We start from the raw sequence: 18726 nt of genomic DNA on the forward strand, positions 1-18726 counted from the left end.
TACAATATAAAATAAATACCAGACTAACAGCAAAATTAAATTTAGCAATAAGATCACAGAAAAGCGTTCATACAAACTTGACACGCTTAGATAGATATATATATATATAACTGACAACTTTCCAGATACCTAGTTCATATAGAAAACCCCTAAGCTGGTACCCGGGCTAAAAGAAAAGGAAATATCAAGTCCTATCCCTCAAAAATGCTACAGAAGTGAGGGAAAGCAAAGTCTAAGGAATGAATACCATCTATCGTACATTCTTTCCACCGTCGAGGCACAAGTTTGCAACCATCAGCTCAAGACTAGTTTCGAGCATCTCCTGCAGAGTCCGACAACACGTGCTCCTCTGGTACCTCTCTGAATATAACTCCTGTGACGGCGATCAAGTCTGGATCTTCCATCTGTGGGGGAAGGAAAAAAGGAAGGGGTGAGAACCTATATGGTTCCCAGTAAGGTGACATCGTGAAAGCGCATCTCTCTCGTGAAACCTAGAGTTTTGGCTCTATCGTAATAACTCGCTTACTAAGTCTCTCGGCTACTCCCGTATCGTGGGCTCTGACATAACTCTTTCTTGGCATCTTTCTTTGGGATGAATGCCGTTCTCACGCTATTCTCTATGATTATTATTCCTAACTCTATTACCTTATTCTAAGCTTTGAGAAAGTTACGTCATAATATTAATATATAGACAAGAATCAGAAAATAGAGAATTAACAAGAAGCAGATGCACATCGCAGAAAGAATGAACAGTAAACAATCACAATCAAATGTGCAAACAATTTATGATGCATGCCTGTTCCTAGTGCAGGCCATGAGCTCATGCGTCGGTTGTCTACCCGCAACCCGACGTTACTCGGAGTGAACCCCGAATATGGTTTCTTTACTGTGTCAATTAGACACCTTGGCATCACGGTTACCCGTGTCAATTAGGCCTCATCATAATAATGTGTATCACAGTAAGAAACAGTGCTATCAATTAGGCGAACATTCCCGCATTAGCAATCTCAGGCTATCCGTTAGGCGGGCCCTTTCGCATTAGCAATTTGGCACAAAGGCCCGTTCAACATACAATATGCTATCAATTAGGCAGACATTCCTGCATTAGCAATCTTAGGCTATCAGTCAGGCGGGCACTTCTGCATTAGCAGTTTGGCACAAAGGCCCAGTCAACAAATAACATCCAACTATCCTTTTCATTCATTGTTTCTTATTTCCTGTCTTTTCATCATGCCTCCACATCACCTTATAAATATACATACCTCCGCATCACCACATAACTAAGCATACCTCCACATCACCATATTACTAAGCATACCTCCGCATCACCCTTTTAACTTTAACCTTTCTAGGGGTAACTTGCATTCTTATTCACTTCTTAGCTTGTTTAGCCTAATACCCTTTTGGCGACCGGTTTTCTATCTAACGATTAATATCACAAACGGACTCGGACTCGCACAAATTTTATGTCCACATGTTCGTATTAAACTCAAGTTTCTAAAGGTCTAGAAATCATATTTTTCTGGGCAGTCTATCTCCAGCTATTGAGGAAAAACCGAGACTGTTATTCTAGGTTTGTAGGAACAGCACCTTGCTATCTTGTTATGTGGTTTTTATGTTGTGAAAGCCTACGCACGGACTATCTCTCTTATCAAAGTAACTCTAGAGATCCTAACCTTTAATTTGAATTATAGTTTACTACATTTGGATTAGAATTGAATTTTATACAAGATTTTAAAATTCTGCTACTGCACTTGTAAAGATTCAGAAAAACAGCAGGCAGCAGTGTTTTTATAAAATTCATAATAATTTCAATTCTAATCCGTTGCTCCTAAATTTTTGTAAGATTATACTCAACACCCCTAATTTTTATAATCAACAAGTTTCAGGTTCATATCACCTTGTTTGGTTAATTAAATGTCAATTGGAAAGGCTGCCCTGTTTCTTTAAATGAGTTCTGAAGTTCCTGCGAACAGCCCAGCTTCCAAGAGGCATAACTAACTCTACAAAATAGCTATGGACCTGAAATTTTACTCATTTAAAATAGACTTACAGACCTCTAAAATCCCTTTAAAATCAACTCAAAATGTTAAGTAAAACAAAAGTTCCAGTAGTTTGAAATTGACACTGTAGAACTAGAAAAACCAGAAAAATTCTGCAGCAGCTACTGTTTTCAAAAATTTATATCTTTTAAACCACTTGGCCAAATCCCTTGAAATTTTTATAGCACATTCAAGACACACCTAAGTTTTACAGAAAAATAATTTTATCCAAAAAGGTGGTTCGGACTATTACCAGAATTTATTTTAAGTCACTGCCAAATATGCAGAAATTCCGCATCAAGTAATTCCAACAACCTCACATACCAAATCTTATATTTAAGCCTAAAACTCCTCTAAAATCATAATTTCAACTTTCTTGTGACTAACCAAAGTTGCTAGAGTGATTAGCGCAGTCCCAAAAATCCAGAGTCAATATTTTCCAAGTTTTCAAGTGCTTATACACAAGTGAACATTCATTTTTCTGCATCATGTTAAAAACAGAATTTCCACATGTACTTTCTATCATTCATTCACATAATAAATCATCATTCAGCATCATCCAACTGGGTTAGTTATAACAGAACCCATCTCAAGCACAACAACTTATACTACCAACTAATTCAATCATAAAACATGGCCTTTAGCCTTCAAGTAAATTCTGCACATAGCAACTTAAAACCCCAAATAACATTATCAAACCTACAATCCACCCACAGCACCATCATTCAGTCACAAACATATCCTTCTAAACACTCAAACCCTTACCTCTTTTGAAGTTCAAAATTCTGTTTGTGCTTCTTCCTTGAATTAAAAATCCTAGCCACACAAAATTGAAGTTTCGGTCACTCCTCCCTTCTCCCTCAACTCCGTTTCATTCTTTTCTTTCTTCTATTTGTGTGTGTCTGTGATGACCCAGATGAAGCAAGCACTCATATAAGTAGAAGAAAAAGTGGAGGAACTTGTCCTGTCTCTCCTTCTTTCCGTCTTGGTTCTGCTCTCTCTCTCCCTCTCTTTGCTGCCTTCTGTTTCTTACGTTGAAAAGGGGAGACCCAATAGAAGCGGTGGGCGTATAAATAGGAGAAGAAGAAGTGGGGTGAGGTAGTGAAGAGAGTTACGTGGTTCTTCCTCCAGAGAACACCTAACTAAATCCCATTATCATATGAGGAAACCAAGAGGTGTAACCTTGGTTGGGGGAAGGCTTCTCTCTGTTTCGGTCATCACAGGAAGAATGAAGAAGATTAGGGCTTTAATCATGGTTAGATTTCTGATGATGCATATGCTTATGGTCTGGTTGAATCGGAAAAAAAAAAACGGTTTAATGTGTGTTGGTTCATACTTCACAAATCTTAATGATATATCTATACTGTTCTTTTCACTTATCAAGTCTAAGTCCACCTTATTATTTTATGGTGAGGTGATTTTCGGATATTTATCGAATTTCTGATTACAGAATTTCTGAGATTAACTCTGTGAAAAATCGGGGTGTTATAATTAATCTACCATAATCTTAATATAATTTTTTAATATAATTAATTCTAATTAAGTAATTAAATAAATTAAATATAAATATGTCTAATCTAATAGTATAAAAAATAGTAGATTTTCTACAATTAAATATTATATATATTGAAAATAAAACATCACTTTAAAATGATGTTATTATTATTAATGACATATAAATATTAAAATTATATTAATGCATTAATTAAAATACATTATTAGAATAAAAAGTTGCAATGCAAGAATTAAAATAACTGAAATTTATTAACTTTAATTAATTAAATTAGCATAAAATAAGAAAGAGATGATTAATTAGATTAAATAAATCAAAAAATATTACTGAGTAAATAAAATATTACAATAATTATATTACTAATTGAAAAAAAATCAATTAAATCAATTCAAAGACAATTAAAGATCACCAATGAATAAAAAAAATGGGATATAATAAAGAATAATTTTAGTAGTATAAATAATTAAATTAAATTATTATATACAATTTTTATTTTTACTTTATTATAATTTAAGTTAACATTAATGGTAAAAAATTAATTTTAAATAGCTCCAATTTGTATTTTACAACATAATTAAAATACAATTCATAATTTTTTATTTTGTGATTAATCAATATTGTTTAAATTTTTTAGTTAAGTCTTCTGTATTTTATGATTGATAAATTTTTCTACAAAACACAAATTTGTAATGAATTATTTCAATCATAATTAATAAGAAAATCAAGAAAAAATTTATAAAAAAATCAAATAAAAAATAAAAAATAGAGTAAAAATTTATTTTGAAACTAAAAATTTGTCAATTGTGCTAGAAATTCTAAAATATTGTATCTTATTATATAATCAATTTTGTTACTCACTTCAACTTCATTATCCCTTTGTATCCAAAAAAAGTATATAATGTCATACTTATTTTAAAAAAGATAAAACTTTTCAAATACACGGTATAATATATAATTCAAGAATAATAAGATAAAAAAATCTAAAATTTTATAATAGTATTTAAAATTTTCAATGACAATAATACAAAGAGTTTAAATTTACCAAATAAATTCTAGATCTCAATTGAATAGTTACTCTTTGCACATCTTATTCAAACTTGAATTTTAAAATTTAATTTGTGTTAGAAACAAGAGACCAAACTAAAGAAAGTGTTTTGTGTATTATTCAGTCTGATCAAAAGTATAATATACAGGGGGTATTTATAGGTGCTAAATGAATCAAAGTAATAAAGGCATAAAATCCTGCAATTAATATACATACATGCTATATAAATATAAACGATATTAATTGATCTAAATTGATCTAAATTGATTCTAATGATTTTCTAACATCCCCCCCCCCCCTCTCAAACTCAAGTGGGAGCTAAGGACACCAGCTTGAGTTTGGATAACAAAGTCCGAAAACGAGCCGGGTGATGAGCTTTCGTGAAGATATCAGTAGTCAATAAGACGAACAGCATCAATAAGGATACGTTGCTGAACAAAATGACAATCAATTTCAATGTGTTTGGTGTGTTCATGAAACACATCATTATGTCCAATCCGAATAGCACTGCATTTATCACAAAAAACATCAGTAGAAGACAACTGAGGAGTACCCAAATCTTCGAGAAACCAACGAACCGAGATAACCTCAGCAGTGGTGTCAGCGAGGGCATGGAAATCAGCTTTTGTGCTTGAGCGAGCAGTGAACGTTTGCTTCTTAGCACGCCAAGAAATGAGAGCGTCGCCAAGAAACAAACAGTAACCAGTAGTAGAACGATGAACAGTGGGATCACCAGCCCAATCAGCATCGGAGTAAGCCTGAAGAGATAAAGACGAATGGGCAGAAAAATAAAGGCCATGAAATAGAGTTCCTTTGACGTAGCGAAGAATGCGAAGAACTGCCGCATAGTGAGTAGTACGAGGAGCTGACAAGAACTGGCTAAGTACATGAATCGGATAGGCGATGTCTGGTCGGATGACAGTCAAGTAGACGAGACCTCCAACTAACTGTCGATAGAGAGTCGGATTATCCAAAATAGTGCCATCCATAGGGGTAAATCGAACATTAGGCTCAAGAGGAGTAGACTCAGTACGACTATCTGTAATCCCAGCGCGAGCAAGAAGATCTGAAGCATACTTAGCCTGAGAGAGATAGATGCCATCATCGGTGGAGATGATCTCGAGACCAAGAAAATAGCTGAGAGAACCAAGATCTTTCATCTCAAAGGTATAGTGAAGTGAGGCCTTGAGATCAGAGATACCATCAACATCATCTCCAGTAATGATCATGTCATCAACGTATAAAAGTAGAAGAACAACTCTACGTTCACTTTTACGAATGAAGAGGGCATTCTCATGAGAGCTAGAAGTAAAACCAAGACTGCATATGGTAGTGCTGAACTTGTCAAACCATTCACGAGGAGCTTGCTTAAGTCCATAAAGTGCCTTGCAAAGGAGACAAACCTTACTAGAAGGATAAGGATATCCCGGAGGTGGTTTCATATAGACTTTCTTTTTCAAATCCCCATTAAGAAATGCATTCTTCACATCCATCTGACTGTGAGACCATTTTTTAACCGGGACAATGGCAAAAAGAGCTCTAACAGACGTAAGACGAGCGACAGGAGCAAAAGTCTCTTCATAATCAATACTATACTCTTGCGTACAACCTTGAGCAACCAAGCGGGCCTTATAATGGTCAATAGAGCCATCAGAGCGAATCTTGATCTTGTATACTCATCTACTGCCCACAACTTCCTGATCAGAAGGAGGATCAACCAAATCCCAAGTGTGTGCTTTTTCAAGTGCATGTATTTCCTCTTGCATTGCTTGTTGCCAATTTGAATTGGTGGAGGCTTCTCTGAATGACTTAGGTTCATGTTGATGAAGGATGGTAGAAAAATAATGATAATCAAGAAGATGAGGAGGTGGATTCCTTACCCTAGAAGTACGAGCAGGAGGAGGAGGCATGACGGTAGGAGCAGGATCATCATCCGGTATGGAATCATCGGGAAATGGAGAAGGAGAAAGAACAGGAGGCTGTGGAGGGTTACTCGAGATAGAATATGTAGAATCATCACTAGAAAAAAGATCAACATTGGGGTTAGTAAATAAAGGTGACTGAGTAGTAGGAATGGACTCAAAGGATGAGAACCGAGAAAACATGTGATGCTCCAATAAGACAACATGACGAGATATACGAATACGTTTAGAGAGAGGATCCCAATAATGATAACCCTTGTATTCAGTGCCATAACCAAGGAAACAACACATACGAGCCTGAGGTTCAAGTTTACTATGTTCATGAGGCTGAAGAAGAACAAAACATACACAATCAAAAACTCGAAGAGAACTATAATCTGGGGAGGTATGATAAAGACGCTCAAATGGAGTAACATTACCAAGAACAAAAGAAGGGAGTCTATTGATAACATGAACAGCAGTAAGAACAGCTTCACCCCAAGTACGCTCAGGACACGAAGAAGAAAGAAGCATTACGCGGACAGAGTCAAGAATGTGACGGTGTTTGCGTTCAGCTCTACCATTTTGTTGAGACGTACCAGGACAAGAAAACTCAGACAAAGTACCCTGTTCTGCAAGAAAGGTTAAGAGTTTGGAATCACGGTATTCCATAGCATTATCACGTCGAAAAACCTTAATGACCTTGGAAAACTGAGTTTTAATCATAGTAGCAAAGTTGATATAGATCTGAGGTAACTCATGGCGATTAGTCATCAAATAAACTCAAGTAAAACGAGAATAATCATCAATGAAAACTACAAAGTATCGAGCTCCGCCCATAGAGGCAGTGAGAGCGGGGCCCCAAACATCAGAGTGAATGAGATCAAAAGGAGAGCAAGCAAGAGATGAATTATTGTGAAAAGATAAAGCAGGTTGTTTGGTAATTTGGCAAGAAATGCAATCAAAAGATTCATTTGGAATCTGACCTAAAACACCTTGAGACACAAGAGGACGCAGTTTTTCTAAGGAGGTGTGGGCAAGACGTTGATGCCATAAGTGAAGGGTGGAGGGAGAAGAAGCAGCACAGAGATTTGGTATAGGAAGAATATGAAAATTCTCGAGTTCAAACAACCTTCCGACCTTACGTCCAGTCCCAATAATTTGTCCCGTTCGAGGATCATGTACACGACAACCAGAAACGGAAAAAGTGACTTCAAAATCCAGATCAACAAGTTGACCAACAGAAATAAGATTAAAGTTTAATTTGGGAATATAATAAGTATCAGGAAGATTAAGAGTTGACTGGGATATAGAACCCTTGTGTGTTGCGTGCAGGAGGGAGCCATTTGCAGTATTAACAGAAGGTCCATTTGTAGTGGTAGACAAAGACGAGAAAATATTACGCAATGGAGACATGTGATTAAAGTAACCCGAGTCAAAGTACCATTTAGAATTACCTGAAGGGGTTGAAAAAGCAGCAGGGGTATTACCAGAAACAGAGAGAAGACGCTGAAGAAGAGATGTAATATCAGATAGAGAGACAGGAGACGGGTTGAGTGGATCAGGACGTGGTGGACGAGTAGGACAGGCGGTAATTAAATATTCCGAGAGTTTGCAGTAACGGCAGAACAGCTGTGAACAATGGTAGCTAATATGACCTTTCTGATGGCATGTGCGACATTCAACAGAAGGACAGTCAGAGAAGAGGTGCCCATAACGGTTACAATTTCGACAGAATTTACTCTTTCTGTCTGTGGCAGCAAAAACATCTGGCTTTTCCATGATACTAGTCACAAAGATCAAAGAGAGGAGAGAAAACGGCAATTTTGGAGCAGAAAATGAAAAATCAGAGTGCAGAATCGGAAAGAGCTCACCAAAAAACCTTAGGGAGGGTCCCAATGTCTGCCACATCAGCAGCCACGTCAACTAAGAGGGACACGTGGCAGCATCGGAAGGAAACACGTCAGCAACACGTGGCAGCGGATGAATGGAGGAGGAAGCTCGCGGGTCAACCAAGCGGACCGGGTCAGGTCGATGCACGGGTCATTGGATCGGAGTGGAAAAGTTGCTATGCGACACGTGGATGTCTATGGACCGTGTGATTGAAGACCCAATCTGACGGCTCCAGATGAATCCGGAGAGGAGCTGAACCTGGTGGCGGCAGCGTCTTCAGGCGGCGCGTGGAGGCGCGTCCGGCGGCGGATTGCGGCGATTTTGATTGCGTTGGAATCACGGCGACAAGATGAACACGGTGGTAACGGAGGTGACGAACCAAAGCGTCGAGAAGCGAACGAAAAATAAGGCTAAAGAACGCTTGCCGAAAAAGAAAACAACGGAGCTATGAATGAATTCTCATGGAAAAAAAAAAAGAAACCTAAACTCTTGATACCATATTAGAAACAAGAAACCAAACTAAAAAAAGTGTTTTGTGTGTTATTCATTCTGATCAAAAGTACAATATACAAAGGGTATTTATAGGTGCTAAATGAATCAAAGTAATAAAGGCATAAAATCCTACAATTAATATACAGATATGCTATATAAATATAAACGATACTAATTGATCTAAATTGATTCTAATGATTCTCTAACAATTTGTATCTTCTTTTTTTCTCCTAATATAAATTATTTTTGACAAAAAATGAAAAAAAATCTATCATACCAAAATAATATTCTATAAAAAAAATTATTATAAGGAGATTTATAATTAGAGAAAAAAATAATAAAAACATTAATAATAATAAAAAATGAAGCTCGTATTAAAGAACGTTAAAAAAGAAATAATAAAGTCATATTAATAATAATAATGTTGAGGAATGATAGTGTTACCTTAGGTTTCTAGCCTCCACCTTTTGGTCATCGTTTTATCCTTTCTTTATTTTTTTATTTAAATTATCAAGTCATAAAAAAAATAAAGAACAATTTAAGAAAACAAAAACAGCAAGATGAATAATAACTATACAAATAAAAATACATAGGAGAAAAACAAACTATTATATGTTAGAATTAATATGAGTACATTTCATCATTAAATAAACAAAGTTAACGCAAAACAAAATTACACGTAAAGAAAAAAGAAAAAAAAAGAGTTAAAATCTCCAAAGTGATAAAAATATTATTTTTACAATTTTATTCTATCATGTTTATATATATATAAGACTATAAAATAATAAATTTCTAAGTAAATTAAATTGTATTTATTATTATTAGAAAGGGTAAGAGAGAGCAATAGGAAAAAAGGTTTGTGTGTTCAAATTATGTAGAATAATACAATATAGAAGTGTATTTATAGGTGATAAGAGAATCGAAATAACAAAGATATAATATCCTATAATAAATATTCAGATATGTTGAATAATGCTAATTGATCTAATTGATCCTAATTATACTCTAACAATTATATTCAATTAATTTATATACATAATATTAAATTGTGTGATATTTAAATATCTAATCAAATCAATTAGTTGATATAATTAATTTATTGTAATAAATTGTATTTAATGAGTTAAAAAAATAAATCAAAAAATACTTTCAGAAGTATGCTACGTCAATTTTATAATTCGATTTTTATATAATAGAATAGATAGAATAAATTAATATTAAGTTAGGATTATTAGTTTTCACGACATAAATCAAGTAATGTATTTGCCAAGAAAAAATACGAAGTTATAATAAATAAACAAAAAGAGTCATTATCAAAAGAAAAATGTTTGATAAGGAAAGAAAATTAGCCAAAATCTGTCCAAACTTTCCACTTTTGGTTTTATTAATTTTGGTTTAGAGTAATTTATTTTGCTTCTCTCACATGCATAGTTATAGTTGATTTTAATAATTACATTTAATATGGGAAACATTCATAAACTTTTAATGTGGTGATTTATTTATAGAATATGTATGTTATAATTATGATAAAAATATATCCCATAATTCTTGTAATTTAAGTATTTAACTGACGTCTTATAAACATAAAAGGTTAATATAAAAGCTTATTAGTAATACATTCATTATCTAAATTGATGTCCTGTAAATATAAGTTCTAGCAATCAAGGAAAAAAAAACACACTCCGTTAAATTGAAAGAAAAAAATTCATCATCTATCTTAACTTTTGTAAATGTTCAATTTTTATTCATGATATAATTTTTTTTATAAGTATTGCCTTTATTTTTTTATTTATTGGTTGTTCTTTTATTGTTTATTTGCAGTCCTTTCAAATATCAATTATTCTATTATTTTCTTCTGCATTTCAACTTTTGGCAGATGTGCACCTTCAAGTATGGTGGGTTTCACCCTATGAAATACACATACTTTGCTAAGTTGTCGTGTTTGGGTGTCAGACACATTTCGAACACGATATTTATCGATATTCGTTCGATACGCGTGTCTGCTGTGTTCAAATCGTGTCTCAATAAAAAATAAAAAATTTTCTTCGGACACACTTGGATACACCTAAATACCATTATGTGTCAGCATGTCCGGTCTTATTTTTAATATATAGTCTTAAAATAAATTTAGATATAGTATATATTATTATTTATTAAAACAAAAAATATTTAAATACTTGATATAATTAAAATAAGACATTAAAAATAATTTAAAAAATTAATTTATATTTTAATATCAATAAATATTAAAATATCATTGCGATTTATCTAAAAAATACTTTATATTTTATCTAAAAAATACTTTATATAAAAAATACTTTATATTTTATATATATACGTGTGTTCCATGTCATGTCCCGTGTCCATATCAGTGTCCGTGTATCATAGTTTCACCACCGTAGACTATAGTGCTCCGTCTCAATTTAGGAATGCATAATTATCACTAATTAATACTATCGTTGATTATTTAATGCAGCTATCTAAGTGTATTTTTTGTAATTAAATACAGGAATCTTTCTAGAGATCGTAACTTAGATGCTTAGATTTGATATTGTAGCCAGCCGTAGCGCATACGGCTTCGGAGCACTGAGTTATAGCCACATGTACTTGCTGGTTCATGGTTCGATGCAACACGAGATTTCCATCAACGATTAGTTATGATTCATCAAGGGTTGCTACATTGAATTAATCTAATTATGATGACAATGAAAGCTCGTAACGACGTCGTAACATTATTATGGGGATAAAATAGTTTTTTTTTTCTCTTTCTTTCTTTCTCTTTTTAATAGACGAGATGATTGAGAGTAGAAGCAATGCTAAGCGGATTAAATTTGGCTATGGTTTGCTTAAGTTTCAATGTAATTAAACATGACATCTGGCAATGTTTATCTCTTTCTTCAACTAATAAGTATAATCTATATGATTGAGGATTCTGAGTTTTCTTAAAGTGATTTCTTCTTATTTCTCTTCGGATTATTACAATAATAAATGTATGATAAATTAATTTCGTAGAACAATTGTCAGTGATCGATGAGGTAAATTCTTGTGTGATTTGGTAAAGCAAGTTGATAACATAGTAATGGCGAAGATTCTTTCAAGGCAAAAAAGTATAGTAAACAAAAACAGATTACACCACACAGGGACTTTTAGGATATTACATGTTAGAATATAAATATATATTAAAAATAAATTAAACTATACATATATACACAAATATATTGGTGCCTTATTTTACTGACGGGTTTTATATACATATAACGCTTTTTAACACTTTAACACTCCTCTAATGTCATAATCTAAAATGAGTCTCAACATGTTGGGAGGTTGATCAACTTTTTGTATTGATTGTTTATTTTTTGGTAGTATGTATGGATCTTTTATCTTACTAGTTGTCAAATCAGGCCCACCCATTAAAAGCCTATATGAATTTGGGTAATAGTAATACTATAATGGATAAACTGAGTGTGAGTCTTTAATGGGCTTACTGAATGTCAAAAAGAACTGCATTCCATAGATCTGGGCCTAAAATTTTCGCTGATCAGTGGGCTATGCTTTCAACTCAATAAGCTCGGATGCATAAATCACGACCAACGTGGAAAAAAAACATGGTATGCACATCACCTTCGTGTAAAAATTTTGTATATATAAACCAAGTTGGGTTGGTCTAGTGGTTAGCTCACTAGTCCGCTTAAGCAAGTGTCGGGGGTTCGAATCCCGCCTTGTGCATGCAGCAACCCATTGGCCAGCGGCAAACCCTTAAATGGAGCTCAGTACCGCGACGGATTAGTCCTTGACCTGCCGGGTTGGGGGATACCGTGGGAAACCAAAAAAAAAAAAAAAAAAAAAATTTTGTATATTAAAAATAATTAATAAAAATGATAAAAAAAAAATTAGATTGGTTTAGTGATTAGTTTACTAGTCCACTTAAACAAATATTAGAAGTTTAAATTTCACCGTATACATATAGTAATTTATTAACCAACAACAAATCTTTAGATTGAGCAAAAACTATATATTTTTAATATCATAAAAAAATTCAAAAGAGATTTACCCAAAATGCTATGGGTGTTTGTGTTTATGTTTTTTGAAATAAAAAATGAAAAGCGTCCTTGTAATTAGAAATTATTCCATTTAATTTTGCAAATTATTTCAGTATAACTACTTCTAGTTATAAAAAGTTTTATGCATAAATTAAATTATGTATTTATTGTATAGCAACATAATTTAGTTATTGCCAATGAGTTATATCTCAAATGGCATAATCTCTTTATACTCAATTAAGAAGTTGTGGGTTTGAATCTTTTATTTTTGGTGAAAAAAAAACATAATTCAGTTATTATTTATTCTAAAAACCTCATAAATATAAATATTTAATTAGTGTATAATAATTAAACTCTTATTTTATTAGAAGCAACCCGAGAAGAGAAACAAAAGAACAGGTTAAGATGGTGGCAAATTTTGCGTCTCCATAAAAAGCTTTTGATTTATTTTATTGAAATTGGTATCCAACCATATCATCACGTAATATAAATAATAAAGAAACGTATTGGACGCCCTAATGCATGCGTTATCCAATCTCAAACCTAACATTTTCTAAATTGCAAGACTGTTTGTTTTTTGAGATTAAAATTTAGATCGAGTATTGTATTTGATAAGCAAAGAGAGCGAAACTAAAATTTTAGTTTTGAAATATAAAATTTTAATTTTTTAAGTATTTTTAAAAAATAAAAATACAAAAAATTAAAACTTTAAATTTTTTTAATATTTTTTTTATTTTTTTAAAATTTAAATTTATTTTTAAATCTTTATATTTATCTTAACTCAAACATGATATTAAGATATAACTTTAATTCACTATATTTTATGCCAAATATAATATATAAACTGATCTTTCAATCTCTTTCTCAAATTTTTATCTCTCAGTCTCGATTCTTTTGTTCCAAACGCAGCCTAACTGCCCTATCTCACCATTTCCGTGAGAAGCGTCAACCCTTACCCTCCTCTGTTGAATTAATATATCAATCTACAAAGTCAAGTACCTAACAAGTAGTAAGTACAGATAAATTGACTTAGTCTTTGAATATTTTATAGTACTACTAGTAGACATATAGGTAAGACATTTTACATTTTACATGCAATGCAAGCCTTTTTTTTAATTTTAAAATTCATGGTGACAAAGAGCATAGATAAAGTGCGACAAAATCGGGTGGTGCGTTTTGTAGAACCGTCAATCACGGAGGGAAAAAAACTATTTGTCTGCTTTAACAATTTAGGTACTTTAGCTGTTTAGCAATTAGCATGCGGGTCCAATCAATTATTGAATAGACACTTAGGCTGCATTTATTTTTGAGAATAGAATAGAATAAGACACTGATTTTGTGTTCACTTAGGCTGCATTTATTTTTAGAATAGGATAGAATAAGACACTGATTTTGTGTTTTTGTATTTTGTTTGATGAAAAATTAGAACAAATTATAAAAATTTAACTTATTCTCATTTTTTTCATTTAAAAAATTTAAGATGAAAAATATAATAATAAAAAATATAATCATGAAAAATTAATAAGAATAATAAGAGAAAAAATAAAAAATAAGTTGTGTCTCTTATTAGTGTCCTTGTGTCCTTCCTATCAGGATGGATACAAAATACACTAATTTAGTATCTTTAAATACATTATTTTTATCCATGTCTCTTTGCCAAACACAATTATGTGTTTCTGTGTCCCTGTAAACAAACGGAGGCTTAATGCCGTTTGAGTTTATCTTTTGATAATGAATAAAATTGATGAAGTTGAAATAATAGATCATGCTACTGATTTCTGCACTGCTTAATTGACAAATGACAGAAACTAGGCAAATTGGCCAAGAATCACAACCAGAGAGTGGGAAAAGGTATTCATTACTTTATTTTTGTATCCCTGAGAAGCAAACATGAGTACATGAACAGAATGAACCATGTTACTATAACAGTCTAACTATGAATTTTAAATGGAAATAAACTTGGTGAGAAAAATGGCACCACAGAAGGAATGGCATTCTCAGTAGTATAGCAGCAAATAAAGGCTAATTTAGCAGTCCTAACATAATCACTAATCACTATCTTTCTTACTTGCCATAGTTGTTGGTGAATGGTGATTATTGAAACTCTAAGTGTGATACAGAAGGGAAGGTATCACTCTCAAAGTCATGCACCACTATCTTTGGGCTGGTTTTGAAAACAAAAAGTTAAAAGTAAAAAATTAAATTAAAACATTCAATAATATAAAAGTGTTACATAAACATTTGATGATATATTATCACGTTGACAACTAAATAAACGGAGACAAATATGACATTATACATGGACAGTATTTCTAAATCTTGGGCAAGATTTAATAGGATTATCATTAAGTAAAAACATTTAATTAACACCCCATAAATAAACCTACCCTTTTAATTCTTTTTTGTGAATCTTGATCTAAGGTACAGATAAAAAACAACATTGAACACCCCATACTATGAATACTCCAAAGCAAGCAATAATGCAAAGTGAACTCTGAAGTTCACTTGGCTAACTCATCATGGCTCGAAGACCTCTTGGTCATCCTCAAAAACCTCTTGGTTCTGGTAACCTTCCATAGATTTCTTGTTGTCGTAGTTGTTGTTGCCAAAGTAGCCCCTATTATTGTACCAGTTCTCAGAGCTCACTCCTGCTCTTGCTGTTGGGTTGTACTTCTCTGAGTTAACATCATAAAAGTATTTACCACCCTCCATAAACCTGGTGTCACTCAACCCTTGCCTCTCATCATTGTTGTAGAAGTACCTGTTGTTGGCACCATTATTGTTGTTGAAAGAGTATCTGTCATTATTGTTGTTGTAGTAATACTTCTGGTTGCTGTTCTGGTTTTCCATGGGAGAGTTGTATCCTCCTTCTGTGTACTTTGTGCCACTGAATCCATTATCCTTGGTGTTGTCGAAGAAATAGTTGTTGTTGTTGTTATTGTTGCTGCTGCTGCTATAAGAATTCCCGGCAAGCCTTGCATCACTCAATTCATTTTGGTTGGTGCTAAAGGAATCTTTGTTAAAGCTATAGAAATTGTTGTTGTTGTTGGTAAACTTGCTAGTTTCCTCAGACTCAGTTTTATATGGCTGGTAAGTAGTGGTGGAGGTGGAGGAGGAGGGAGGGTTGAGGCCAGATTCATGGCCATATAAGCCATAGCTGTTATCTGCCTCAGGGATGAACACAGCTTGTTTTTGCTCTATTGGTCCTTCATTGTTGGGAACAACCTGTGTGTCTTTGACATTGTTGTTGAAATGGGGGACTTTGCTGAAGAACTGGCTCTCTCTTGCATCAGTTTGCAGAGAAAACAGAAGGGTTGTCAAGAAAAGGAGAGAAATGAGGTTTGAGGATGGAGCCATACCTAAGTCACAGTCAAAGACAGGAAGGATGCTTGAGACTCTCTGTTACCCTATAATACCTTTGGTTTTTCCAACTTTATATAGAGCTACTTAAATTTTAGAGTAAATGTGATTTTCGGTCTCTAACCATTTGTTTGATAGACTTTTCACTCCTAAAAAATTTAAAATCTATATCGGTCTCTATCTACTTTGATATATGTACGCTCCAGTCCCTGATTAGGGACCGAAAAAGGCATTTACTCAAAGTAAATAGGGACTGTAACATACATATATCAAAGTAGATAGAGACCGATTTGAATTTTTAGATTTCTTAAAAAATGAGAAGTTTATCGGGCAAATAGTTAAGCACTGAAAATGACATTTATTCTGAACTTTATTATGTATGTATAACTTAATATTTTTACTTTATAACAATATATGAATTATGATTAAATATATGTAAAAAAAAAACCAGTTTATTAGCAGTGGCATACGGCATGCATATATGACACTTGGACACGATGGATAATTTAATAGTGCAAAAGCCTGGTCATTTATCCTATCTTTCTCTTTCTCTTTCTCTTTAGACCATATACTAATAAAGCCAAACATTTAATAAACTAACATCCTAATAGATATAACGTTTCTTCTAAGCAAGCACTAGTGATTTCAGTAGCATCATAAACTGAAAAGGGGAAGTTTGGGTGGGTGATGTGCATTATTATTCCCAATTACTGATTTTAGTTATCCGAACACTCACAATTGTTTATTTAGTGCAAATTGCACCATAAATTAGGGCTCTATGAAACACAAATAAATAAAGAAATGGCAAAGTTAACTTTTACAATTAAAAATTTTTAGACAGAAAAAATATCATTAACACCCATAAATGGCGTCAAAGGAAATCCCGAGGAAGATTACAGTTAAGTGAGACTTAATTAAGAAGATTACCACCTTATAAGGTAATAATTAATGTTTGTCAAAAATTAAAAGTGGAAGGTAAGTAGTGTATATATATGAAAATGAGAACGATAGAGAGAGAGAGAGTAATGATGCGTGTGGATTGTGGGAGTGGGTGGGACATAAGAAAATAATAGCATTTGGTGGCACTAACCATGTCCATGTGAGAATGGTCTATGCTTTTGTGTACACTATGGAGTGCACCTAATCCTTTTACTCCTTTGAGCAGTGATGACTTACTCTATGATCCGATATCCTCATCAACAACGCGCTTATTTAGTAGTGGCCATTTCTCAAAGTTAGTGGCACCAAGGTCGGTATTCAATTGAATTTCATTCATTCATTCGTTCATTGTTCTTTTTGGTTTTGGAACTGTAGAGTGGAGTCACTGAAATCTAAGTTTGTTAATGTCAAATTCAATATGTTTTTGGGAACTGATGGAATTTTCACGAATAATGCAGTGTGTTTTAATTTCCTCGCTAAATAACACTTATTCAACGGTGCATTTGTGTGTTTCATCACTTTCATGTATTATGTATGCAAAGCCAACTACTACATTGGTCAGTGGTCATGTTCATGTGATTATGCTATCTTAGTTGTTTACTTCATTCATCCCATAAAAGGAGGACATAAAAAAAATGTGACTACGTTATAGAAGATGTTAAATAGTATTTCCAATTCTGAATTTATTATCATTGGTTCTTAGCGAAGAAAAAAAAAGAGCCTATAGGCATAGCAGTCTCTAGGCAGTCATTGAATGAATATAGTTTTGTTAAGCAAAGTAAGAAACTATATATTATAGTCATCATTCATAAGGTATGGAGATGGATGCCTATGAAAGCTAAGAGAAAGAGAAAAAGAAAAAGGACAGGGGTGAACAATTTCAAAAGGATGGATTGAAGGTAAAGAAGCGCTTCTTGGAAGTTTCTTTGTGCAAGAAATGAGATCACAATGAGAAAGTGCAGGTAGCAATAATCATGAAAGTTGATTTTATAAAGTGGAAGTGTCTAGTTCAATTCAGTCACTTAGACTAGTCTAAAGCCCACTGGTCACCACCAAAGGAAAAACTAAAGGGAGTGTGTGTGTGTCTATGACAACAAAAAAAAAGAAATCTAGTGAGCTAGTGTGTTGTATTCTCTACTACCAAATTATAATGGATAAAAATATACTTAAAAATTTACATAGTGATTATAATTATATTTAAATTATTTAATAAGTCATGTGTACATATGATTTATTTGCTCTAATAAACACATTCACTTTTTTAGCTATAGACGTGTGCCTCTATTAGTTTTTTGGAATATGGGGCTCTTCGTTTCTTGAAGTAAAGCCATATTTTTTGTTCTCTGTTAGGGTTTCAGAAATGTTGGCAATTTCTGGAAATAAAAAGATAGATGGTTTAGGTATTTTTACTTAAAAATTTAATTCTAAAATAATTTTATCTTACATGACAATAAAATAGACACATCACTTATACTAACAGTATCATTTTAGGCCAAAATCT

The 18726-nt window shown here is 33.1% G+C and overlaps 1 protein-coding gene and 1 long non-coding RNA gene across 2 annotated transcripts; both read right to left on the bottom strand.

Annotated features, from left to right (window-relative positions):
- Positions 1 to 24: 24 nt before the first annotated feature.
- Positions 25 to 3263, bottom strand: LOC148572499 (uncharacterized). Its single transcript, XR_015907324.1, has 2 exons — positions 2808 to 3263; positions 25 to 404 (listed from the first exon to the last, which is right to left on the bottom strand). It is a non-coding gene; the product is annotated as an uncharacterized LOC148572499 (long non-coding RNA).
- Positions 3264 to 15110: 11847 nt separating this feature from the next.
- On the bottom strand, positions 15111 to 16378 carry LOC107631200 (uncharacterized). Its single transcript, XM_016334562.3, has one exon. It carries the CDS (start codon positions 16281 to 16283, stop codon positions 15444 to 15446), a length of 840 nt encoding a protein of 279 aa, XP_016190048.1. The 5' UTR covers positions 16284 to 16378; the 3' UTR covers positions 15111 to 15443.
- Positions 16379 to 18726: the final 2348 nt, after the last annotated feature.

Source organism: Arachis ipaensis, chromosome B3 (assembly GCF_059453495.1).
Source record: "Arachis ipaensis isolate K30076 ecotype BB chromosome B3, ASM5945349v1, whole genome shotgun sequence".
NCBI classification, from domain to species: domain Eukaryota; kingdom Viridiplantae; phylum Streptophyta; class Magnoliopsida; order Fabales; family Fabaceae; genus Arachis; species Arachis ipaensis.